General features: G+C 43.8%; 2 protein-coding genes across 8 annotated transcripts in view; one reads left to right on the top strand and one right to left on the bottom strand.

The window, feature by feature from the left end:
* Positions 1–1102: 1102 nt before the first annotated feature.
* On the top strand, positions 1103–24187 carry Serpine3 (serpin family E member 3). Its single transcript, XM_028884123.2, has 7 exons — positions 1103–1374; positions 6951–7184; positions 9396–9593; positions 10752–10950; positions 16203–16303; positions 22461–22547; positions 23016–24187. The coding sequence occupies exons 1-7, from the start codon at positions 1113–1115 to the stop codon at positions 23111–23113; spliced, it is 1179 nt and encodes a 392-aa protein (XP_028739956.1). The 5' UTR covers positions 1103–1112; the 3' UTR covers positions 23114–24187.
* A 2320-nt stretch (positions 24188–26507) lies between these two features.
* The window catches only part of Ints6 (integrator complex subunit 6), an 87020-nt gene continuing 86018 nt past the window's right edge, over positions 26508–27509 (bottom strand). For 6 of the 7 annotated variants that reach the window (XM_028884172.2, XM_028884170.2, XM_028884176.2 and 3 more), the window contains one exon: positions 26508–27278. In XM_028884172.2, the coding sequence (XP_028740005.1) occupies positions 27185–27278 (94 nt within the window). In that variant the 3' untranslated portion in view covers positions 26508–27184. The remainder of the gene's footprint in view (positions 27279–27509) is intronic. The other variant, XM_037208471.1, reaches the window with a different exon arrangement.

Below are 27509 nucleotides of genomic sequence, written 5' to 3'. Positions count from 1 at the left end.
CTTAAAGCTTTCAGTAATAACCCTAGACTAAAGGCCACTTTCCCTCCAGACACACACACCCAGGCAAATTCCCACTCACTGGGTTCCAAGGCTGTATGCATGTGTGCTCAGCTATGAAGGGAAGAACTGGAAAACATGGCTTTTTTTTCTCTCGGGTCTTTATCTAAAGTGAACACCGCTGAGTCCAGGGCCTTGCTTGGAAGCTTGTATAGGAAGTGCTTTGGACTGAGTCTCTCTCTCCCATCAGCCTAGCCGGGTCCCGCAGTTAAAGCACTCGGTGAAGATTGCCATTGTCTGTCCACTAGCAGAGCCATTGAAAACACTCTGCTCTGCTCTCTTGGGGAATGACTCTTACTCGTGGTAGCCTGTCTTCCTTGGAAGGGAAGCCCCTTCTGAGGAGGGGCTTTCTTTTGATTGATTTACTCTCTGTAGAGTAACCCATCTAGAACGGATTCTAGTATTCTAGGCCCCATTATCCCATGAATCAGTCTTTGACTGTACATATGCATTCTTGATATTTTATGTAGCCCTCCTGAAGGCCAGGGTCTGCCACAGCCCTGTTACTCTCCCCATACTGATGAGTCGCTGAGTTCTCTAGCACACAGTCCCCATGACTGTAGTTGGGAAAGCTAGTATGTTTATTAGAATATTAACCCAGTGTACGTAATTTCTTTAGCGGAGAAGATAATCTTTGAGTGTGATCAATGTTATAACTACTCATGATAAACGTGGCACTGCTGTAAACAGGCTAAGTGCCAAGGAACAAGGAATAGGATGCACTTTTGGCAGTCCTTTCCCCAACATAATGATTTGTTTTGATAGGATCAGGACTTTCCCAAGGCCACACGTGCGGGAAGTAACAGGAGCAGATCTTCAACCCCGTGATTGAGTTTTCAAAAGGATCCCAGCCCAGTCAAGCAACCTAGACAGGTAGGAGGATCACGGTGAGTAATCAAGAAAGTTCAACAAGCCTGGTCTTTGGCCATTCCTGGCCCCTGGAGACAAAGCTGGGTGCCGCGGTTCTCAGGCGATGGGACAAGCTGTCGTCACTGTCGCCAGCATCTCTCCTTCTGCTTCTCCTCCTCCCTCCGAACTGCAGGTACCCAGCCTCCATGCCGCCTCTCCTGCTGGTCACCCTCTTTCTTCTCTCCTCCTGCTCCTCAGCAGGAGGAAGCAGCCCCCTCAGTGAAGGCCTGTGGTTGCTGAAGACCGAGTTTGCCCTTCACCTCTACCGGAGTGCAGCAGCAGAGAGGAACGGGACGAATTTTGTCATCTCCCCCGCCAGTGTGTCCCTCTCCCTGGAGATCCTGCAGTTTGGAGCCCGGGGAAACACTGGCTGGCAGCTGGCGAGTGCCCTGGGGTATACCGTGCAAGGTAAGAGGCTTTTTCTCTCTTGCCTGGTCCCTGCTCCTCTCTGCTCCCGTGCTCTCAGGAGTGGGGAGCTCAGCTCCCATGGCCATGCGTGCGTGCGTGCGTGCGTGCGTGCGTGCGTGCGTGCGTGCGTGCGTGCGTGCGTGCGTGCGTGAAGCACTCAGACGTTACAGCCGTGCTTGCTCTCAACTGTGCAGCCTCCCTTCCAGCCTCATGGCAGTACTTCAGTCTTGAGCAACCCCCGGCCCCTGTTATTGTGCCTGTTGTAGCTGGGCAGCATGGGAAACACCTTGTAAACATTCACTGATTGCTTCAACACCCTTTTGAGGTTGATGACGTCATTTTCATCTTTATCTGGGGAAGTAGATAGGCACAGGGTAGAGGCAACTTGCTAGGTCACATAGCCAATCAGTGGCAGGGCTGGATTTAATTCAAACTGTTTAGATCCAAGACCATGCTTCTGGCCAACCTATTGTCATGATTCTGTGATTTCCGGCCAGTGCTCAATTCATCGGCTTAAATCTTTGTATTGTGTATCTCAGAACAGCTCCCCTGACAGTGATAAGAGTCTTCAGGACACAGTTCAGCCCACATGAACCTACACTCCTAATGCAGCTCAGCACTTGACCAACTGTAGGCTACGGCAAACATCACCTTCCCTTGTCAGTCTCAGAACAGGATGCCAATAAAAAGCTTACTGTGGCGGCTGAGGCAGATTTCTCAGTTCCAGTTATGGAGCAAAAACCCCATCAAAACAATGAACATGTCACTAAAAATGACATGAGTGGTCTTTGTATGAATTAAGATTTGTCAGAAGAAATAATGTCACAAGAAATAATGTCAACCCAGCCTGGCCACGGCTTCCTTTGCTTGAGCTGGCAAGCCAAGGTTGGCACTCAACTGGTCAGGTACCAAGTGCCGCCTGAACTGCCTGTCCTCCTGGGTGCATACGCTGGCCACTGCTGAAACAAGTCTTACACTCCAGCTGGATAACAGATGGGTTTGTTCTCTCCCGTGACAACTGAAACTTGAGGTAGTTTTTAGACCTTTGCTGTTCTCAGCAGTTATGTACCATAGGAGTGGACAGGTCCACGGGCTCCTGTTAGAGTCAGCACAGCACGATTCACCAAGAGTTGTGGTGCTCTCTCTAGAAGGGCCACGACTGCTTAGGGACTTGGCTTGTGTACGTGAGGAGAACTCTGAAGGTAGCAACTCGGTCTCAGGGGAACAACACGTGTAGACGGGGGTGGGTGCTGTGTGTGTTTGCAGATAGGGGTGGGTGCCATGTGTGTATTTGTAGATGGAGATGGGTGTCAAGTGTTTTTGTGATTCCACCAGCAGGTCAGAGGATCCCCAGAAAATAATATATGTGACCTGGCCAGGAAGCAGAACTGCAAAAACTAAGGAAAAGGCGGGCCCTTCAGCCTTCCACAGAGTCTCACACAAGTCAGGGTGATTAGAGTGGGACGTGCAAGAGAGGGTCAGTTCCGAGACCGGATGCCATCGTGGTACCTGGTTAACTGGCTGACAACTATGATGATGAAAACGGGGCTTCCACAGAGCCCGTTAGTTCCTGTCCAGGTGTCAGGAATTCTATTGCAGGACAACAAACCAAAAAAACCCCTTACATTTCTGAACCACACACTGCTCTAGCTTCGCCTGGAGCCATCATCAGTCAGTAAGAACAGGGCCAGGCCATCCTCAGAGTCTCTTCATCACTCTCTCCATTTTAGTTGTGTTGTGCCCTGCTTACAGTCATACACCAATGCCAGCTGCCTGCCACAGCCCAGCTTTTCTTTTACAAGGTAATACAGGACTGGGAAGATGTCCATAGCACAGCAGTTAGAAGCACATGCTTCTCTTGCAGAGGACCCACACTTGGTTCCCAGTACTCATGCCAGAGAGCTCATAAACACCTGAAACTCCAGCTCCAACACCATCTTCTGGCTTCTGGGAGCATTGCGTTCATGTGCACAAACACACATGTACACGGAATTTAACTCTTAATATATTCTTTCTTTTTAATTAAAATATAATTACATCATTTTTCCTCTTTCCTCTCCTCCCTCAACTCCTTCCCATATATACCTCCAGCCCCCTTGCTCCTTCTTGAAATCGTGGCCTCTTTTTATTTGCTATTGATACACACACACACACACACACACACACACACACACACACACACACACACAAATACCTAAATATATAAACACAACCTGTTCAGTCCACTTAATGGTACTTGTATATGTACGATTTCAGGGTTTGACCACTTGGTATTGGATAACCAATTAGGGGAGGGCTCTTCCGTGGGGGAGGCTATTTCTTTCTTTCTCAGCATTCCTCAGTTGCCTGTAGTTCTTTTTCTAGGGCTAAGACTCCAGGAGATTTCCCTTCTATATTAGCATGTCTATCATCGTAGTGCTTGCATGGGTAAAACGTCCCTGTCATTTGTGAGAGACACAGTCTCACAGTAGATTTCTTGGTCCTCTCATTCTTACAGCCTTTCAGCCCCCTCTCCCTCACTGTGTTACCTGAGGTGAAGGAGTTGTGCTGCAGGTGTTATCTATTGGGTCTGGGCACTACAGAATCATGCACTGCATTTGACCGGTTGTGGTGTTCTGTAAATGGTCTCCAATCTGTTGCAAGGAGAGGTTTCTTTGGTGAGGGTTGAGAGCTACTCTTATCTGTGGGTATAAAGACTAGATATTTGGAATGCCTTTAGAAACTATGCTGGTTAGTAAAGCAGTGGTTGCAGGTTCTCCTCTAAGATCCGGGTGGTTGGCTAGGTTTCCCATACCAAGGATGATTTCCCCCTTGTTGAGTGGGTCTTACGTTCAATTAGAGAGCTGTGGGCTACTGACAAGGTACGTGTACCACTGTTACCCCTCTGGGGTTTTGTGCCATGCTGGTCATTGTTGTAGTTCTTCTGGGTAAGACTACTGGCTGCTTCCCTCCCTTGGAAGCTTGCACAGCAACTTCTAATACTGTGAAAACGAGTCCTCGGGGAGCAGGCTTTCAAGTCAGATCCAGCCTGGATTCTCTGGGTCTTGTGTCTATGGGGAACGCACAATTCCCCAATGCTCCAGCTTCTAAGCGTTTTCATTATTCTTCTAGGTAAATTAATGAGACCACTTTAGCACAGAGGGTTCAGAAAGGAAGGTGGTCCAGTCCCAGGGAAAGAATTCTGTTTTGTAATTTGAATTTTCTTTTGCAACTGTGCCATTTGATTCTCACAGACTAACACAAGAGATAAATGGCTCGGCAAAGCCCATCTGACCCAGTGGCAGGTGACAGAGCCAGGGTTCCAGCTCCAGATTGTTGATTCCAAAGCCTGTGCTCTCTCTACAGTTCCTCAGCCCCGCTGGGGCCAGGAAGCAGTTGCATCAATTTATAAGCACCTTGCTTTCTCTCTTCCCCATCAGAGGCAGGTTCATTCTCCTCCCATCCCAACCACGCCTGCTGGGGAGTACCTGCACACACCCTTCTCAGAGTTCTTGAAAATTAAAATATCTGTATTTGGAAGACATTTCTCATAGTTTGAAATTTTTATAGACATGAATCTTCCAGAGTCTAGAACCTTCCAGAGCCCAGATCCACCAGCTTTGGAGTCACCTATCAGATAAACTAAAAGGATGATTTTTCAGGTCCTGTGGGTTTATTTTCTTCTTCCTTTTCTCTCTCAGCACCCTGTTACAACTACTTAATTCTAGGCACTCTCCCAACACCTTTTTACTTTGGAGGAAGGAGGCTGAGTGGAAGCCAGCAGAGACATGGTTCCTCTCAGAGAGCTTGGAGAGCCTTGTCTCAGCTCTCAGACCATTCACTTCTGCTCCTCTAGAAGGCTCTAGAATGTAGTAAATATAGCCCCCATTCCCCCCAAAAGTCTATGTGCTCCACACCTCCTGTTCATCAGGAGAACAGAGATCCTCCAAGCAGGGTCTTCTCAAGCCCAGATACTCCTCTTCCTGTGGGCCACAGCACGACCTCCGACATGGTGACCCTAAGCAAGTGATGAATGGGTTTGAGCCTCAGCTGCCTCCTCCCTACAACAGAAGGACCACAGCCTTTATTTCAAAGTGTTGCTGAGAGCATTCATTGTAACTGGGACTGTGGAGTGTTGTGTACAATGTTTGTAGACAGCATCAAGCTTTAAAAATCTATTCTAGCATTGCACATTCTGGAATGTATGTAAACGAGCTTCTCTGTGTGTAGATGGACAGGGATTAGTCAGGCTCAGTGGAGACAGGAAATCACATAAAAATCCACTTCAGGATGGTCACTCTGCTACTATTTCTGGCTCTAAGAACAGCAGTCCCAGGCTGTATTGTTTTGTTGTTGTTGTTGTTGTTGTTTCTCTTTGCTGTAATGGAACATATGACAAGAGACGTTTAAGAGAGCAGGGGGGTTAGTTCAGTAAGACCCTACATTCGAGAACTTAGGTTTGATATGTTGACAAGACAGGTGTTCTGACACACTGGGAAGAGGAACCTTAGTTGAGAAAATGCTTCCCTCAGATTGTCCTGTAGGCAAGACTGTGTGACATTTCCTTGATTAATGATGGATGTGGAAGGACCCAGTCTACTGTGGGTGCTGCCACCTGGACAGCTAGTTCCTGGGTTGTATTAGAAAGCAGGCTGAGCAAGACACAGGGAGCAAGCCAGGAAGCAGCGGTCTTCTGTGGTTTCTGCTTCAGTTCCTGTCTCTAGGCTCCTGCCTTGAGTTTCTGCCCTCATTGAGGGACTGTAAACTGTAAGGTAAAGTAAAATAAACTATTTCTTCCCCAAGTTGCCTTTGGTTGTAGTGCATAATCACAGCAAAGCCTAACTTGGACAGCAGCTCCTTAGCCATTGCCCACCATTGTTACAATACTGCACATATCTAACTCTCTAGGTCCATCTTAGAAATTCCATCATGGCACAATGGACCTGCCAGATCCCAGCTCTAGGCTCTCCTGCTGTGGAATATTTATACACTGTGTGACAATGTGTTGCTGTGATTGGTGTAATAAAAAGCTGAATGGCCAGTAGCTAGGCAGGAGAGGATAGGCGGGACTTCCAGGCAGAGAGGGAGGAAGTCAGAAGGATGAATCTAGGTGCACCAGAAATGCCAAGAGGTCGCAGAACAAGTCGGACATATGGGACAGAGAAAAGGTAACTGAGCCATGTGATAGAACGTAAAATAATAGAAACAGGTTAATTTAAATTATAAGAGCTAGGGGGACAAGCCTAACCTAATGGCCAAGCTTTCATAATCAATAAATCGTCTCCATGTTTGTGAGCTGGTGGCCGACGAAAAAGCTTGCTACACTCACCTCCCGGAACTCAGCAATGTCTCTGAATCAGGAAGTCAGGAAAGCGCAGCTTTGCCACTTCCAAGGCATCAGCAGACTCCCTTCCAGCTACATTTGTTCATGATCTAGCATGTTTGCGGACCAACTTTTAAGCTACAGGGTTAGGTGGATTTTGACTCAGGTAGCTATGCCATTTCCAGTGAGGGATTTTTTTGGGGGGGACACACCTTCTGAGACAACCTGCAAGATGGGCGCTGTGCAAGCCCTTCCAAGCACTCCTTTTTCACAGACCCGCGAGTGAGAGCGTTCCTGCACGCTGTTTATACCACACTGCACAGCTCCAGTCAGGGCATCGGGATGGAGCTGGCCTGCACCCTTTTCATGCAAACCGGAACGTCTCTGTCCCCCTGCTTTGTGGAGCAGGTCTCCTGGTGGGCCAACAGCAGTCTGGAGCCAGCCAACTTTAGTGAGCCCAACAGCACCACCCTGGAGGTCTCTAAAGGCACAGCCAGACAGAGCACAGGTAAGAGGCAAACCACCCTCCTTGGCGAGGCCAAGGGCAGAGGGCTGGAAAGAAATAGTGTCATCACCTATCATTTGTCAGAAGCCGTGGTGAGGCTCAGGATGCCCTGAATTACGGCAGAGCTTGAGACAGCAGATCTGCCTTTGAGTGACGGTGACGTCCATGTTCTGTGAAACAACCAAAGCTGGCTTGTGCCTCCTCGGTTCCTCCTCTTCACACCCCAGCATAAATACACACATACGCCCACATACACACCCATACTTGAGCACATGGGCACACGGAAAGGTGTTCCTCAGAGCCTATCACCTCTGGAAACACCCTGCAGGATTTGTCCCATGTCACTCTCCCCAGGCCATTTCTCACCGAGTTCTGTTTTCACCTACAATTAACCCCAGGTGACAGACAACAAACTGCAGTGGGGTGGAGGGGACGGGGGGGGGGGGGGGGGGGCAGAAAAGTAGCTTCTGGGAAACTTAGGTTAAGGAAACACACACAAGGACAAGTTCTAATTAATGTTTCACTTGGTTCTATTGGAGTTTTGCTATGCATAATCCAATCATCAGTGGTACCACCGTGTGCTATGATTGTTATGAAGTGGGTGGAAGTCACAAACACCTGCTAGTCTTTCATCTATTTATTTAGTGCTGTTTGAAATCGGATTCCATTTCACCTGCCCATTGAGTCTAAAAGGTGGGGGCTGTCTCCTTTTCACAAATGGAGGAACCGAAGCACCAAGGGTTGAGTTTCTTGCTTGCCCATGGGCCGCCAAGCCAGGATTCTAATCCAGGTAGACTGGCTGCAGTGTTCTTGGTAAACACACAAAAGACTCAGATAAATGGAGAATGTTCAAGATCCAGTGTTACTTAAAAACAGGGCAGAGGCCAAGCCTTTAATCCCAGCACTTGGGAGTCAGAGGCAGGCGGATCTCTGTGAGACCAGGACAGTCTCCAAAGGTACACAGAGGAACCCTGTCTTAGAAGACCAAGAAACAAACACACAAACAGAAAGCTGGGATGCATGTAGACTGAGTGCTGCACTCCCTCAGTATTTTCAAATGCTCTATGCTGTCTTCAGCAATTTATTTTACAAGGAGTGATCTTTGCAGCCAGAGATATGGCTCAGCTGTGAAGAGCGTGGACCTGAAAGCCCACAACTGCTTTTTAACCCCCTGTGGAGGATCTGATACCCTCTTCTAGCCTCCAAGGCTACCTGCTCTCATGTGCACATACTCCCACGGAGACAAACACATAGACACATAGTTAAAATATGTTTTTGATTAAGGAGTGATTCCCTGTCTCCTCCTTGAGCTGCCAAGGAACCCACTCGAAATTCAACATAGGTGTTCTCAACTCACAGCCTGGCTTCCCCTTAAGAAAAAGGAAGACTTGGTGTAGCTATTCAAAGCGATGACTATGGAGCTGGTGAATATGCTCAGATTCAAAAGCAAGGATCTTTTGGGGGGTGACTGGGTGAATGGTAGTATGTGGGCAACTTCTCTGAGCCCCACTTCTCTCATCTGGGAAATGAGGAACAACACCAAAAAGTCAGGGAGATTTCTTCAAGCATTTAGGCAGAACCTGGCCCACAGTGTGTTTATTAAACAACTGAAGGCCTGGAACAGAAACTGTCCCTGTAGGGATGGTCTGCTTGCTCCTTCCTGTTCTTACATGACGTTCTAACCGCAGCCCTCCCCAGACTGTGTTCGGATCATAGTTGCCTCAGCAAAGGTGTGGTGAGGGATGCGGCTCAGCAATTAGTGGCCCCCAAGATGGGGGTGACAGAGTGAAGTCTTCTCTAGAGCTCCCTGCAAGCATCTGCCTGGGGAGACTGCCTGCTGATCTCTGGGAAATGACTCAACAGACCCTGGGCATTCTGGGCACCAGTGAGAAACAGGGAGGGAGGGAGACTATAATGAATACATGCTAATAAGAAAGCTGCAGTTCAAATTGTAAGGTGCCTCACTGTCCCTGAGCCCCTGAGCAGGGAGTGCGGTTATCAGGGGCCCACTGAGAGCCTGAGTTCTCACTCCCCATTTCCATGACAATAAGTTCAAAGCCAGTTAGCAGCCAGCCACTGTGGGTCCCTTGAGCATACGGAATTAAAGCTTCTCTGATAAACTGAAAATAACATGAATCGGGAGGAGTGGGGAGGAAGGCCGGAGTGGGGAGAGGAGAGGGAGGGGGAGAGAGAAACAAGCTCTTCTATCTATAGGTGAGGGTCCAGGTAGCCCACTGTGGGGACGGGCTGGTGCCCTGTCTACTCAGCTCTCCATCATGAGCACCATGACCTTCCAAAGTACCTGGCAGAGGAGATTCTCTTCCCTAGCCTCGCAGTCCCTGCCTTTCACCTGCGCCCATGGCCTCATCCTTCAAGTCCCAGGGATGCACCAAGTGGCAGAGGTCAGTTACGGTGAGTCCCCCTCCCCTTCACATCAGAAAGTTAGAGGAAAGCCAGCAACTCAGACAAGAGAGGGGAGGTGGTCTCTGTGTCACAGGGTTGGATGGACACATGGGTGAGTGAAGGAAAGCAAGCGCGGAGTCGCAGGAGACTTACAGAGGGGCCTTGGATGGTGGTCCATCCGGATGCCGAGGACACAAATGTGGAAGAGAACCCCATTTCATGCCTGGCATTGGCCTCTGCACTGAGTATGAACATGATCATATGAAATCAAAAATGCCTGGACCAAACACCTCTCCTAGAAGACACTTTCATGGCAGAACACCCAGCCTGGACCAAATGAGGGCTAAATAGGCCTCCAGACTACAGGGCCCCCTGGTCCTGAAATGCCATTGCTCCGTGTGGCCCTCCTGCCTATGGTTACTTGTCCCGATCAGTGGGGGAGGTTCCCAGTGTCAGCAGATGCCTGGTGGGCTCATGTATGCTATAAATGCCAGCCGGCTCTGTGCTAAGGATGAGCCACAGCTAACACTCATCTCCCCCTTTCTCCCTAAATCCCCCCAGCAGCACCCCATCCCTCCTCCAGCCCAGTGTGTTCTGCTGCAATCTGCCACCTGTCCCATCTCATCCTTCTGCAGTCACACTCTGCCTGGTGGCCTGGACTTGTCTTCAACCAGCAATTTTCTCTACCCACAAACTCACAGGTGCCCAGCCTGAGAACTATGTGTTTACGTCACAGTTGAACACGATCAGTCCTCAAGCCAAATCCAGCCAGGATGTGTGTTTTGTTGGGTCTGTGAGGTGTTTCAAGAGTTGGGGATTTTTCATAGGAAATGTAGATTTAAAGCCTTTCTTGAAAAACAAGATGTAAGACAAAGATCCTGGGCCCCAATAAGCGCAGACTGGTCAAGCTCCCTCAAGACATTGCCCCAGCAGGCGCAGCTGCTATGGATCCTTGAGTAAGACCCCATGGGAGATCTTAGAGGGCTTTAGGGTCAGTAAAGGGGCCATGTCACCCAACAGTTCCCATACTCAGACTGCTTCCTGAGGCTGAAATTGGCATTCTCCTTTACTAGTGCAGTCTTGTAAGTCTGCCTACCCCAGGTTATGGCATGTATGGTTTCCCTGGCTCCTAAGACAGAGCTAATTCCTGACCCACTGAACCCTTAGGTCAGTTCCAGGATGCTGCAGGCCATAAAGTAGATGTTCTAGAGCTGTTGTACCTGGGAAGGGTGGCCAGTTTGTTCCTGGTGCTTCCGAAAGACAAGGATACCCCTCTGGACCTCATTGAACCACACCTCACAGCCAGAGTCATCCATCTCTGGGCCACCAGGCTGAAGAGAACCAGGATGGATGTGTTCCTCCCCAGGTGAGTGGCTGCGTCTTCCTTACAGGGGAATCAGTATGGTAACCAGTGGTGCTTAGCGGTCAGACTCCAAGGCCTGTCCTCCTACTGGACTAGCTTGTCAAATGAGCTTAGGCTAAGGAGAAGTTCCCTGGGGGTCAAGTCTCTTCTAAAGTCACTGCAAAGTAGATCATGGCGCATACAGTTGAGTTAACTTCCTGGGTTAACTTCCATCTGCCTCTGCCTTCTAATGCACTGAGAACCACTCCCGTGGAAAGCAAGAGCAGAACTATGTTTATAGCCCTCAGGGGCTGTCCTGAGCGGTCACCCTCTATCAGGCCCCACATCCCAAAGGCCCCACCAACTTAATACCACTACCCTGGGAGACAAGCTTCCAGCACAAGAACCTTTGGGGACACACCCAAGCAAAATTGAAATGATATAACTGAGTTTTGCCTCCTTGAAGAAACCACTGGCCACCATGATGTGCAATACTTTTCTAAGGACATTCTCTCTCTTTCTCTCTTTTAAATGTGATGTAATGGCCATAAAAGTCACTTTTAAAGTGCACATTGAGCCGAGTGTGCTAGTACACTACTTTTAATCTCAGCACTTGGGAGGCAGAGGCAGGCAGATCTCTGAGAGTTCGAGGCCAGCCTGGTCTACATAGTTAGTTCTAAGACAGCCACAGCTATTTAGCAAACCCTATCTTAATGAATGAATAAATAAATAAATAAATAAATAAATAAATAAATAAATAAATAAATAATAAGTGCACATTGCATGTCTTTTTTAGTATATTTACAAAATTTTGCAACCATTAATACTAATTATAATTTTTTTTGAGTGTTTCACATAGCCAAGGATGACCTTCAACTTCTGACCCTTCTGCCTCTGGATCCCGACTCCTGGACTCATAGGTGTGCACCAGGGCAGATGGTCTTTGTAGTACTGGGGATCAAACCTGGGGCTTCGTGCATGCTAGGCAAGCACTTTATCAACTGAGCTGCACCTCCAACCAACTCCAAGTTCTGAAAGAGGTTCATTACCTTCAAAAGAAACTCATATTCATTAGTCATCACTTCTCAGTGCTAGGCAGCCACTCCTTTGCTCTATCTCTATGGATTATCTTTTAGGGATAGTTCGTGCAAATCAAAAAGTACAGTGTTAGCCCTTTTATTGGACCTTTTTCAGCTAGCACAAAGTTTGAACATTTCATCTCTTTATAATGACTGAATAACATTCTAGTGCATGGATATACCATGTTTGATTTAAGCATTCTTTTTAAATGCTTTTAGTTGAAATGGAATAACATTACTTTTCCTCCTCCCTTTCCGCCTTCCAGGCCTTCCCAGCTACCCTCTCTGGAGCCGCTCCCATGCCCCTCCTCAAATTGCTATTATAGTTACATACATACAGCAGTCATTAGCTGCCTTCAGTTCTTTATCTGGAGGTGTGACTCAGAGGAAATCCCCCCCTTTCATGTTAACAGGTCCATTGATGGCCACTGCTCTGGTCTTGCTTATGCAGCCATTTCTAGGAGATACTGTTTTGTGTAATTCCTAAAAATCATTGTCTAATTAAAGTCTCAAAGATCAATGCCTAGTTTTTCCAAGAGTTTTATAGGTTTTATTCTTACTTTTAGGTTTTTGGTCCACTGTGAATTAATTATTGTACCTTGACAACTTGAGGGCCAGGGAATACCACCCTCCCTTGCTGTTGGAAGTTTGCATGTAACTCTTGGCTTCCACAAAACTACTAATAGCCTGCTCTTGACTGCTCTTGTCCCAATATCAAGTTGCTACACGCCATATGTATTTTGTGTACAGTATGTATTATGTATGATTAAAAATAAATGAGGCCCACAGGAGACCACTTCTAACTGGCCACCTTCACGGAGATAATCATGGAATAGTGGGGGGAGCCCTGCAGATGCTCAACAGAAGAGGCCGTGAAATGATCACACCAGGGTGTCAATCTTACGCAGTTATGAATCAACACAGCACCTTTGCATCTGCTCACATTTTCAAGAGTGAAACTGCTGCTTGTGACAGTCTCTATGTGTATGTTAAGCTTAACTTGTTTTAATATGTTTGTACGTGTCTTCTGGTAGTAAACAGCAAATTAGACCAAATGACATACATTCCCCTTCAGCATTATTTTTCTAGGCTGCATAGTTCACCCGTGAGATTTTCAAATTGTTGCAAATTTTTCAGTTTTCCATAGTAAGTGGACCCATCAGTTGAAGCCCATGTTATTTTGAGAGTCAACTGTTTTTAGTGTGAAGAAAAGCCAAGCCTTCATGTGTTTGCATGTGGTGATTGGCCCAGCATCCTATACATTTGTTGAAAGGATCATTCTTTCCTTCATTATGTGTTCTTGACATCATTGTCAAAATTAATTGCCAAACATATGGGTTTATTTCTGAACTCTGTTTGATTCTATGGGCATAGAATCTTGTTTTTTTTTTTTTTTTTTTTTTTTTTTTTTTTTTTTTTTGGTTTTTTTTTTCGAGACAGGGTTTCTCTGTGCAGCTTTGAGCCTTTCCTGGAGCTCACTTGGTAGCCCAGGCTGGCCTTGAACTCACAGAGATCCGCCTGGCTCTGCCTCCCGAGTGCTGGGATTAAAGGCGTGCGCCACCAACGCCCGGCTCGATTCTTGTATTTTTACAGTGTTGTGTCACTGTGGCTCCTAGAACACCAGTCAGTCTAGAAATCAGGAAGTGAGTCCAACCTTGTTCCCTTCTTCCTAAAGACTTTTACTTACGAATTTTAAGATCAACCTTACCGGTTTCTACCCCAAACAAGCAAGTTGGCATTAGACACGGGGATGTCTTGAATACGTATGTGAGTCAGGGAGTACTATCTTCTGACATGGGTGTCTCAAGCTGTGAGCTCTGGATGCCTCCCATTCAGTTCACTGTTTCTAGGGGTTCATGCCTTGCACTTCCTTTACTAAATTTATTTCTAAGTATTTGGCTTATTTTGGTGGATTAGAATTGGAACTATTTTCTGAGTTTCATCTTCACTTTGTCAATATTAGAAATGCTATTGATCTTTATATATTTTGATACTGTATCTCAAATGAGATTATCTCAAATTAGCTCTAAAAGGGTTTTTGAGTGTTCTTTGGTATTTTCTACACACAAGACCAAGTCATCTATGCATTCAGATAGTTTCTTCTTCCCTTTTTAAACTCTATTTTATTTTACAACATTTTTTTCATGGTACTGGGGACTGAACTCAGAGCCTCTTGTATGTTAGGCAAGTGCTACACCACTGAACTATATCCCTAGCCTTTACCTCCTTTCTAATATGGATGCTTTTATCTGTCTTGTGCAACTGCCTTTCCCATCCTCCTGCACAAGGCCAAGTAGAAGTGGTGAGAGTGGATATCCTTGCCTTGCTCTTGATCTTAGATGGCAAACTTGAAGGAAAGATGCTAGGTGTGGGGAGTTTGTGGACATTCTTTATCTTGAGTCACCTCATGTCCCAAGTTGGCTGAGTATTTGATGCTTGTTGGGCTTTTTGTTTGGACATTGTTTTTTGTTGTTTTCAGCAGTGAGGTTCAAGCAAGCTAGCTAAGTGTTCTGTCATTGAACATCCCTCTAAGTCCTATTGATTTTCAATCGTGAAAAGGTGTTAGATTTTGATAAAAGCCTTTTCTGCATCTGTTGAGATGACCATGTGATCTTAACCCCTTACTTTATTAGCATGTGTTATCTTATTTTTATGTCTTGCATTCTTGCAATAAAGTCTACCTGATTGTGGCAGGATTTATGTGATGCTGGATTCAATTTGGACCCAATTCATTTCAAGCCAATCCCTACTATGTTGTTGAGAATTCATATGGAACATGGCTTTGTTTTCTTTAATGCCCTAGTCTAGCTTCTGTACAGGTTAGGCGGCAGCTTCTTGGCTGTTTATTAGAGTTCCTGTGGCGTTTCTTCTCGTTCTGCTTTCATGATCATACAGGAACACCCCTGGAATCTTTCGAAGTCAGACCTGACTTGTGCTGCTACTTTACTAAAACATGGTATTATTATTCAGTTTTCTCACTCATGTCTTTGGTTTCAAAGAGACTTTAACTTTCTTGATATTGTTGTGAGCCACCGTGAAAACACAATGCTAAGCACCAGGCCATGCTGGGCACTGTACTGAACTCTTTACTCTGCAGTGAATTGTCACAAGCCTATTTTGATTTGATTTGATGGCTGTCATGTTCATTTCACAAAGAAATACAACCAGGAAATAGAGTTCAGGGAACTTGCCACTGAGTCTGTAAAATAAGAAGTTCCTGATGAGAGGAACCAAACTGAAAAACCAGGTCCATAGCGCTAAGTGGTACGTTCAGCGTTTACAGTTTTCGAAAAGGATGTTCTCTGTGCTTAAGACAATTTCGGAAGTGGGCCGAATAGTTTGAGAAATGTCAACATATTTTTTTGCTTTTCTAAAGTTATGTATGGTTTATACAAAAGACCATTTAAATTATATATATATATATATATATATAATTTTCAAAGACAAATGGCAGATGCAGTCTATTTGAAGGCTTCTTCAACAGCAAATAAGTGCTTTCTCCTGGGGAAATGCTGATGTGCTGATTCTTTCTGCGCTCAATGGCTTACGGGGCAATTCAAGGCTTAGTTCCTTCTCTGCTCACAGCAAAGGCACATACTGCACGCAGCAAACATGAAAATGTGTTACACAGTAGAAAAAACTACACAAGGCACTAGAGCTACTATTATGTATCTATTATGTCTGAGATTCTACCCAAATGTGAGGGGCAAAGTCCAAGTGATCGTGGCTGGGCTCCCATAGCCCAGATTTGAACTGAGGTGCACCGCACACTGTACACCCTAAGAGTACAACTTTGCAAATTGGACTTTAAGAACCAGGAGTGACTAGGCTAGGAGTGGAGCTTAAGAAATAGAATATTAGTTGAGTATGCAGGGGGTCCTGGATTCTAACTCCAGTACCATTTTGAAAAAGTCAGAAAATCTGAGTAGGCAAGTAATAGCTGAAGAATGGAGTTACTAAAAGGCAGTCAAGGAAAACAGGGCCATCATAAATAAGCAGCATAGACACGCTGGGGAAAAGGCCAGAGGGGGCAGGTTAGTCCCAGGTCTGACTCAAGGGAAGGAATAATGAAGAACACAGTGGGGTGGGAGTTGAGCGTGCACTGATCTCCATTTAGAACCTCATACTTCATGAGGCATGTGTGAGAGAATAGTGTGAATCCTAAAGAGCAACTGATAGTTTGCTTTTGTTTTGCAGGTTTCGGATCCAAAATCAGTTTGACTTAAAAAGCATTTTAAGATCATGGGGTATCACTGATCTTTTTGACCCACTCAAAGCTAACTTGAAAGGAATTTCAGGTAATAATTTTTCAATTCTTCCAATTTTTGGGGGGCATTATGTTTGGGACAGTTTTGTTAGACTCTGATTAAAAGAATCTTTATTGTTTCCATAGAGCTTTTTTCTTTTTCTTTTTTCTTTTTTTTTTTTTTTGCTTTTCGAGACAGGGTTTCTCTGTGTAGCTTTGCACCTTTCCTGGGACTCACTTGGTAGCCCAGGCTGGCCTCGAACTCGCAGAGATCCGCCTGGCTCTGCCTCCCGAGTGCTGGGATTAAAGACGTGCGCCACCACCGCCCGGCTCCATAGAGCTTTTGACAGTGAAACACTTGATTAAAAGAATAAAGTGGTTGGCTTTATGTAGGAATGTGGTGCCTCTGATAACATCAAGTTTGGATTAGATTTGGTGGGTGAGGGTGCTCCTTGGGGATATTAAGCACGCAATTGGAAACCACCTTCACAGTGGAGAAAGTGGCCATAAGTAGAAAGCCCTCCCTCTGCCATGACCAGACTCTCATGAAGACTAAGGCAGCACCAGAACCTTCAGCATCATGGTCATCCTATTGCAACCCTTTTCCTTCCTGGCTGCCTTTAACTCCCCCTGCCTTTTGTGATGAGCTAAGTGTAAACCTTTCCTTCATCCATTCCTCAGATTTCCCGTGCTTTCATGACCTTGCCTCAAGATGCTCTTCTTCTTAGCATCCATGCTCAAATTCTTTTCCATAGTTAACATGCTGCTGCCGATCCACAAGGACCATGGTAGCCTGTCATCTGAGCTTACACTGCACACCGAAAGGAAAAGGAATGGTAACATCTACTTGGAGAATTTCTTGAGGGAACCACTCTCTCAACTTTTGCCAACTCAAAAGGCCCTGGACTGTATCTACTCTACAGATTAGCTGTGAGGAGAAAACACTGCGGCAGACATTCTCATTAGTGTTGACATTGCCTTTACTTGGTGAACTTGAAAGTTACCATCTTCAACACCAGACCATTGGAATACCTGGTACTAAAACTTTGTTCAGAATCCTTCTTGATCACAGAAATAATGAGAGTCTGATCATCAAGTCCTGGCTTGTGCTTTAGACGTAACCAAACAGAACAGCAGCAAGTCACTTATTAAATAAAGCATGGCAGGAAACATCTAATTACAGTACTAAAAATTTGCCATCTCGGGGCTACGAGTTCATAGTAAAGTGCTTGCTGAGTATGCACAAAGTCCTGGGTTCCATCTCCAACGCTACGACACACACACAACACACACCCCCAAAAAAACCTACCTATCACCGCTTTACTTGTCTAAATGTACAGAGATAAGACAATAGTTAGGCTTTCTAGTGTCCACAGTACTTGGTATACAATTAGACACAAGGCCAATACTGAACCACAAGCCACACATTTTCCTTAACAGGCATGCTTTAACACTGCAGGAAAGGAAAAATATAACAGCAAAATGATCAAAGGCAAGGCGTGAGGGACAGCCAAGTTATGCACATTCTATCTTTTTTTTTTTTTTTTCCCCCTTTGGTTTTTCGAGACAGGGTTTCTCTTGTGTAGCTTTGGGCCTTTCCTGGAACTCACTTGGTAGCCCAGGCTGGCCTCGAACTCACAGAGATCCGCCTGTCTCTGCCTCCCAAGTGCTGGGATTCAAGGCGTGCGCCACCACTGCCCGGCGCACATTCTGTCTTATAATGGGCAAGCAGGTGGTCTTCTCAAGGCTTCAAAATTCAGCTAATGGAAATTCTATTACTCTTTTAGTCATCCAAATTAAAAACTTTAGGGTGCTGGGTTCGGTTCCCAGTACCAAAAGGAAAAAATTAGCCAGCTTTGAGGCTATTCTTGGCCCTTTCTTCCATACCACTGCATTAATCCGTTTTACTGTTGCTCCTTCATAATTCCCAGCCTTTCTCCCTCAGAATGTGAGAAAGACATATTCAAATGTCAATCTTGTAGTGTTCTTCACCCATCTTGCAGTCCCACTATAAGCAAAAATACCCATGGCCTATATGATAAGTGACCCACTGTTTTGGAGACAGAAATGCTCACTGGGATTAGGCTACACTGGGCAGCAAGCTACGGGACTCCAAGCCTTTCTCCCTTACTCCTTCCAGCCCATGCAGTGCTGGAACCGCACACAACACAGTGTCCCTTCGCCTTAACATGGGGTCAAATCTGGGTCCTCATGCTTACACAGCAAGCACTTTACCAACTGAGCCATCACCCCAGCCTGTCTCCAAGTCTTGTGGGTACCATTTAGATGGCTCGCATCTAATCCAATTCATTTACTTACATTTGTTCAAACGAATTGAACTACAGGCTCAAAGATCTGGCTTACTTAATAATTCAGCATGTGTTAAATATGGACCTTATATTCATGTTTCTTACTGAAAAGACTTAACAATCTTCTTCCATTGTTTTGTGCCAATAATACAGAAATCAACAAATGATGACCCAACACCTGCTTTGATTAATTAAGCAGCTTACACTTATTAAAAATAATCTGCCGGGATGTGGTGGTGCACGCTTTTAATCCCAGCACTCAGGAGGCAGAGGCAGAGGCAGAGGCAGATGGATCTCTGTGACTTTGAGGCCATCCTGGTCTACAGAGCAAGTTCTAGGACAGCCAGAGCTGTTACAGAGAGAAACCCTGTCTCAAAAAAATAATATAAGGCTGTTTCTTGCTCTGGTAATGAAACTGAGTTACTGGGACAGATATGAAATTGGTGATAGCTAAAAATTTTAATATCTGACCCTTAATAGATACATCTTGCCAACTAAGATATAGCTTTCCGAAGACCTTCTTTAAACATGACCCAAGACCACTCATGTCATACCAGTGGGCTTCTGCCTATTGTAGAGACAAGGCGATTAGAACAAACGGCCATTAGAACAAACGGAGAGCTACCAGCCACCTTACCAATTGTATGGCACAATATCTTGGTTTTTAAAATTAAACATTGTGCGTGCATGCTGGGGTGGAGGGAGTACATGATCCACACATGTGGAGGTCAGAAGACAACTCTGAGAAGTCGGTTCTCTCCTTCCACTTTTATGTATGTTCCAAGGATTGAACCAAGGTCATCAGATTTGTGAGGCAAGAACCTTCACCTACCTGCTGAGCCATCTTACCAGCCCTATCTGCAGTTTTTTGTTTGTTTTGTTTTTTCGAGACAGGGTTTCTCTGTGTAGCTTTGTGCCTTTCCTGGAACTCGCTTTGGAGACCAGGCTGGCCTTGAACTCAGAGATCCTCCTGCCCCTGCCTCCCAAGTGCTGGGATTAAAGGTATGCGCCACCACCGCCCGGCTCCTTATCTGCAGTTTTTACAAGAGAAGAAGTGATCAGAAAACAGAGCCATCCTCTCTTCAATTAACAAGGGGTCACCACATTTGTATTACCGAGGAAGCCCAACAAAGCTTTCCTTTCCATTAGGTTCCAAAGCCAGAATCACTTACAATCTCCTTTCCCAGCTAAAAAGCACTTCTCTTATTTTAAGAACTCAACATTTCAAAGCTCACCTGAGCCTAGATATAGCTCTCCCTCCCCACTGACACCTCTACAGACCACAGTTATTGAATTGTTCCAGTCTCCTCACTGGAGAGGACAGGTAGGCCCTTTCTGTGTAACCCCCTCCCTTAAGAACCATCAGTAGCAGGCTTTGATATGAACACCCCAGTTCAGGAAGTGTTCCTTGTGTACAAACTCAAAACTCTTTAGAAACCATCTTAGTCTTTGCTTTCATAAGCAGGTAGTCAGCTTCCCATTTCTGCCCTGTAAGAAGTTCAAGCCAAGGTAATGACTCCAATAAGCCAATTGTCTAAAGTGCATGAATTAGCTTAGGTCAGAGGGAGCACAGTCAACACCGCACAGAAAGGAATAAGGAAAGAATGAGGCAAAGACAGAAAGCAACCAACTATAGCTAGTTGAGCCACCCAAGACTCTTCCTGACACTTCATATCCCGGGCTAGCTGCAATGGTACACTACACACCTACCAGTCACTTCTTAGTAGCTAAGTCAAAGGATGAAAAAGACAAGCAAGTAGCTCTTCCTAAAGGAAATCATCATCATCAGAGACACAAAAGGAAGCAAATGATGCCCATCCCCATCCTGAGGAGGAGACGATGTCAAAATGCAGACAATGATTTGCAAACGTGTGACCAACAGTAGACCAAGCAAGGGGGTGAGAAATGAATTACTTGCCAAAGACCACAGCGTGCTTACTCCTGGATATATACACCAATCACTTCTTTGACACGTGTTATGTACTAAGCATTATTCTGAAAATTGGGCAAAGTAGTAAAGTGAATATGCCATAATGTCTACTTGCTAGAGGTAACAGTCTAAGACGGAGGGGCAATCCTTAATAGTGCCATGGAAGAGAAATGGGCAGTATGCTGGGAGGAAGGGCGGAAGAATCCTTCACATTTGCTGTGTAACATGTAATATGGGCACTGATGTTTATAGTTGGCTGAAGTGCTTTCCAGAATGTTCAGCTAGTAAACTGGGATAAATGGGAGGTGAGGGTGGCTTTGGGGTTCAAAGCTATGTACTGCAGTTTTGCTGGAGCTACTCAACAGCAAACATTAGCATATCGGCAGCTCAAAGAAAGTTTCCTACTCACAACAACGTGGGAGCTATTAATGTGCATCTCCCACTTTAACTTCAAAGATGTTATGTTGGTGGCATACTAGCTATGAGTAGTCTCAGCTATGGGTATGCAAACACCAACAATTATTGGGTCATTCTTAGAATCTGGTGGGGGAAAAGTCTACTGAAGCAATGCACTTGCCGTTTCAAAGACACTGAAAACAGCCCGACTTAGCTTACGGAAGGTGTATTCAGATTTGCTGTATGTTAGTTGACAAGGTTTCAAAGGGAAGCTTCACTCATTTAATCATAACAAAGTGTTCAGACGGAATAGTAATGAAGTCACAGACAGTAAAGCCTCAACTGATTATCAAAGCTGCTCTTTACAAAACTTGAATTTTGCCACGGTTTGCTCAATGGACTACAAGTGGTTAATCCTTAACAGAGAATCAATCTTGTTTCTTCTCTCAAAGTCAAGCAGAAAAAGACCGTTAAACCAACCTGACTCTCCACTGGTACCAAGTGAACATCTACTGACTTCTTCCTGTCCTCTACTGCCAGCAAAGTTGTTCCCTGTAACGGGAATAACCATCTGATACCCCACTGTCTCACTGCAATGATGATACACAAGAATGTGTACCCTGGGCTCCTTTTTAGTCTTACATAACCTTCAGGGGCCATCTCCTTGCATGTGCATGTCTAGTGCAGACCAATCTAACAAGCAAAGCTCCCTAAATACATCAAAATGACTGCTAAGACCCAAGTCTCTCTGATGGTGTGCTACTGAGGGCAGTTTCTTGAATGGAAGGGGTTGGGTAGAAATGGGCTTTGGGTCTGAAACCTGGATATTCTCAGTTCTGATGGGGTGTGTGTGATACCAGATTAGCACTTCCTCTCAGACAGAAGGGCTGGGCAGCTTAAAGTCTTAGCTGACCTTCGCCCTGTATTGCAACATATATTTCATCTTTGGAGAATTGTTCAATTACAGAAATCTGTCAAGCCTTCTAAGTTCTCTCATTACTATTTGCTAAGCTTATCTTTTAAAGTGTTAGCACACATACAGCTATAACCTCACATTTCTCTGCAGGTTCCAGCTGTTAATGTTAACTAGCCAAGCAGCACAGCCAGCTCCACAGAATGGAAGGAACAGCAGGCATTTCTAACACTGGATTATCCTCAATACAATCCTGTGACTTTATCTTCAGTATCTTAAGAACTACAGCCCAAGAAGACAGTCAAGGGGAAATTATCTCAAAAGCTTCTTGACCTTCTTCCTGGGCAATAGTAACTACTTTATAACACACTCTTGGGAGCCTAATGACTTACCTAAGTTCTAGAAATATAGGCTAAAGATTTTAATATTAACATTTAAAATGAACTTTATGAGTTCAGTCTCTACTAATTTGGGGGAAGCTGTATTAAATTTTGTGAATAAGGCTTTTGAGAGTTGGAGAAAAACAATAAAGTGGCAGTTTCCTATCTAATAACTCCCTATGTACTTGCAGCACTGACTACCTATGAGTCTTCAAACACATACATGGTACATACAGAAAACGTAAGTAAGTCACTTCACGTTTCTGTCATTTTCGAATTAGGACAAGATGACTTTTATGTTTCTGAAGCAACCCACAAGGCCAAGATGGAGCTTTCAGAGGAGGGCACCAAGTCATCGGCAGCCACAGGTACATCCAGAAGTCCAGGCACTCAGCAGTGTAGAGCGGCTCACGCAGGTCTAGCCTTGTTGAGTCTGCCCAGTTGATTCCAGTAGTAAACCACACCACTTAAACCCAAGCCCAGGTGTGATGTCGCCTTTTTTTTTTTTAAATGACAGAAGCCAAAATCTTTTGAAAAGCAATGATACCAATTTTAACAAAGTATCATTGTCCCAACCAACAAAGAATAGAACTATACAGCATTTCACCTTTGAGGGAAGCTATTTCATGGAATATTTTAAAAATGAGACACAGGATTGGTTAAGTAGTATCTTTCCTCTTTAATTTCACCATTTGCACTCCCATAGTACCACACAGAAAAATGTCACTAAGATGTTTTGACTCCTTAAAGACAAATCAAGGTTAGTACCTATGTATCTACATCTGCATGTGCTTTGCAGTGGACAGGAAACGTGACAGGGTCTATTCTCTCCCCAGCCGTGGTGCTGCTGAGGAGGTCCCGGACTCCTGCTTTTAAAGCAGATCGGCCCTTCATCTTTCTTCTGAGAGAACATAGCACAGGTACTGACTCTTAAAATTTGGATTCAGACATTTATCTTCATCTCTCTAGCAACCTAATTTTACTTAACCACTACAATCTCAAATAAGTATTTCTTCTAGCTCTTTCTATGGTGTTTTACTAGCTGCTGCTGTCTTACACCCTGAGAAAGGAAATTATTTCATAGTACAAAGGAACCTCTTCCTGGCTTTTACCTTTCCATTCTATTTATTTGTAGCTAATGCTGACCTTTTTTAGATGAGTCCATTTCTGCTCTAGAGACTTAAAAAGCTATGAAAACACAAGTCAATCAAATCTTGCCTTTCTTGTTGCTGTCATATCATTTTAGAAAAGACAGTTTTTCCAGGCCAAGATACATCACAGAAATCACCTAGAGACTCTAGTATTTTAGCAATGCACAGATTTCTATGCTGTTTGCTGGCCTTTCTCAAAAACCAAATACTTATCATAGTACTTTCCCAAGCCACTACAGAGAGAGAAGACTCAATGCAAAGATGGCAGGCACAGGTTAGTCTAGCTAGCACAACAGGACAAGCAGATGCCCCTAAAGTCCAGCAAGATTCAAAATAGTCTTTCAACTATTTTTTCCCTTAATTGTTCTCCCAACAATTATTGGCCTCAAAAGGAAGCAATTCTCAGTAAAGAGTTGTTGGCAATTCTCAGTAGTGTTTAAAACAACAGTATGGAACAAGATTAATAAAATTAAGCCAAGGTGGATCTACTTTAACTAAACATCAGGCAGTACTTTTATTTGTGGAAAGAAAAAAAAAAATACCGAAAGTTTGAATGAAACTTAGTATAGTTTAACATAGACCGTTAAAAGGAGAAATACTGTCAACATCATTTTATCTGAGAATCATTTGTATACTGCCATAACTTGTGCTAAAAATCAAAGGAACATTTCATGACAAAAAGGATGTAGCTAGTCATTCCCTAGAAAATAATCTACGTGGGGATCATTTGGGAAGAGTGTTCATAACAGACAATGTCCATTTAGTATTCACCATGACCACTCCAACACCAGCGACTGCCGACTAGACAAACATGATCACTTAGAGCAGGCAGCAGAGAGTATGTCAAAAAAAAAAAAGGTAGCAACAAAAAGACACAGTTTAAGCCCTCAAACAAAGAGGGAGGACTAACCTTGAACAGAAGGGCCACTGCAAAAGCTCATATCCAATAAAGGGGACAATCAGAAGACAAACAACAGATTCTTGAAATTCAACTGTATAAAAGCCATGTAAAGTTGTTGGACTATAAAAAGACATCACCATTTCAATGGTATAAATTTGAACTGTTCTAGTAATCAGAATGAAAATATAGGTCTAATCAAAAACTAGTTCCCTAATTCACCACAAATCTTAGTCCCTGTGGCTTTTCCTTTCTGGAAGGTGGTTGTTCACATTACCCAAGGCAAAGTGGCTACTTTTCTGATGATATTACTGAAGGGATTATAAAGTTTCAGCTGAGGCTCAAAGGTGGTTCAGTCATTAAGAGCATTTTCTTCACTTGTAAAGGCTCGCTCCTAGCACCCACATGGAAACTCACAACAATCTGTAACTCCAGTAGTTCCAGGGGGTCTGGACACCTCTTTCTTTTCTGGCTTCCACAGGCACCAGGCATGCATGTGGTGCATTTACATATATGCATGTAAAAACACTGAATACATAAAATAAAAAATAACCTCTTTAAAAAAAAAGCCTCACAGTCAATTCAACAATCAATCAACAAATGAACACATAGGAGAACACTAAAAAAATTACCTAAAAACTCCAATATTAATCTTTTGGAGAGTACCACTTATCCAGCATAGCATCATTCCATGACCTCCAAGACTTACAAATACCAACCCCCAGGTCTACCCCCCACCCTTACCTTTGCTGACAAGGATTCGGTAGAAATTTCACTAGCTTAACTAATAACTTGCCCACCATTGTTTAAAAGGCAAAAAGCCTGAGATGGGATCTTAAGCATTAGTTTTGATAGGCTGCAAACTTTGGGACTAAGTTTTAGTATTATCACGTAAAGAGTATTATGCCAGACAGATGTGTGTGTGTGTGTGTGTGTGTGTGTGTGTGTGAGAGAGAGAGAGAGAGAGGAGAGCGAGAGAGAGCGAGAGAGAGAGAGAGAGAGAGAGAGAGAGAGAGAGAGAGAGAGTGAGAGAGTGAGAGAGAGAGAGAGAGAGAGAGAGAGAGAGAGCGAGAGAGAAAGAGAGAGCGAGCGCAGAGACAGAAGAATCTGTTTTATAACTCTCTTGGAGGGTTCACACTCTGGAAAAAGTAATAAAGGCAGAAGATCAGAGCACTTTTCCACCAGTAGCCTGTGACATGATAAGCCTTCCAAGGACAGCTCCCCAGGTACTCTAACTTAAGTATAACTTCTACTGAAATGACTCCAGTGTTCCCACTGATCTTACTCTTAATCCATGGAATTCACAACCACAAAGTCAATCTGGATTTTGTCTAGTTCCTACTGAATTTAGCAGCATGACTACAGGCAATGACTCCAATAATTCCATCTCTAAATTGTATCTTCAATTACTTCCAGGTATTTTGAAGAGGTAAGAAATGTTTAATGAACTGTTATATGAAAATACTACAAGTCAAATTAAATGCTTCTTTTTCTTTACAGGGTTTGTCTTCAGTATTGGGAGAGTTTCAAATCCCCTTGACTAAAATAGCACATCTCAAGAATGTTCTATGTATGCTTTCCTTCATAAATATTTACAATTTCTTTTAAGGGTATGTGATTTCCAAATATTATTAATCTAAAAATAATTCATTAAAAAAATAATTTTGGAAGCTTTTCCCCCCCTCAATTATTCCAAATCTAAAAATCCTAACCTTTTCTACTGTATCCCTCCAAACCACTAAAAGGCACAGCAGTGATCTATGAATGGGTGCATGAGTCAGGACACAGGGTCCCATCCTGTGTAAGGGTGTGCAGCCCTGTGAGGATAGAGAACCTAAGTACCAGATAGTCTCATCCTGTGCAAGTCCAGGGGCAAATGAAAAGAGCACAATCATCTTCTAAATAACAGTCTCAGTGTCAGAATCGAGAGATCCCCTCTGAGTCACCATGTCACGGACTCATGTAAGCATGACATGGGACCAAATTACTACATACTAGACATTTCAGAATGTGACATACCCTAAACCTACCATGCCCTAACTAATGGCTAGACTTGAGTGTCATCCAAATCCTGTGAGAAAGGTTAAAGGGTGCTAGGAAACTTGTAATACCCCCAGTAATCTACTTTTAAAATTGTTTTTTAAAACGTGTCTGTCTGTCAACCACAGGCATAACCATTCCCATTATCTAAGTAAGAGTGGAGTATGCTGGCATGGCCAACAAAAACTAAGAACATATATTAATAAAGACAATGCAGGTTATGTAACATATAATTACAATAGTTTAACAAATATTAAGTTGTGTATTTTTCAATGCTAAAAGCAAGGCCTTTAAAATTCCATTGTCTTAGAATGTTCTTAAGTAGTTACTTTAAATGTGATTATTTCCTAAACCACACAAGAGTAAAATAGAGCATTTATTGATGGAATAACAAAAGTGCTTTTCTTAAATATTCTTCAAAATACATTTGTACAACTTACAATAATATATCCAAAATAACTGTATATACAAAACATTACCTAGTTCTTAATGTATGTGCTTTTTTCCCCAAAAATTACAAAGTAACTTCTTTTTAATTTTTTTTCTTTTTTTTCTTTTTTCTTTTTTTTGGCAAAGTTCAACCTTAACAGAGCTGACAATTTTAAAGGTTGGTTTAAGAAAATATAACCTGAGGGAAACTGACACGCAAGAGCCAATGACAAGCGGAGGATTTGGAGAACAGTTTTAGTTTGTTAAATTAAAAAAAAAAAAAAAAATTAGTGATACTTTTCACATTACAAAAATAAACCAAAATGAAAAGGTCACTGTAAAATGATGGAAAGGATCTGTAGACTGTTTTTAGTATTTCAAATAGCCAACAATGCATGTCAAAGAATGAATGCAAGATTACAACAGTCTTGTATTTACTTTGTATTTGGAGAAGACTGTGAAATAAGTGGCCACATTCTATTTTCTTTTAATTGCTATTAATATGGTTGATTTGATTGGCTCTTCGATGAATTTCATCCAAGAAGTTCTCCAGTTGTTCTATTAGCATTCGTTTTTTAAACCTGTGGGAGAAAAGTAAAAACATTCTCAATTACATCTTAATGGACAGCATACATAAACTATTAAGTTTCAAAAAGAAAAACTGGTTTGGGAAAGATTATTTATTTTAAAGTAGAACGAAAATGAAAACCAACACATAAGATCTGCTGGGAAATGCCTAAACATGAGTTAAACAAGGATAACACCAAGACACATGCTAAAGTGGACAGGGGAAGAAGCTTATGAGGTCTCAA

The sequence above is a fragment of the Peromyscus leucopus genome, chromosome 9, assembly GCF_004664715.2.
Source record: "Peromyscus leucopus breed LL Stock chromosome 9, UCI_PerLeu_2.1, whole genome shotgun sequence".
Taxonomy (NCBI): Eukaryota; Metazoa; Chordata; class Mammalia; order Rodentia; family Cricetidae; genus Peromyscus; species Peromyscus leucopus.
This window is presented reverse-complemented; position numbering and strand designations above follow the sequence as displayed.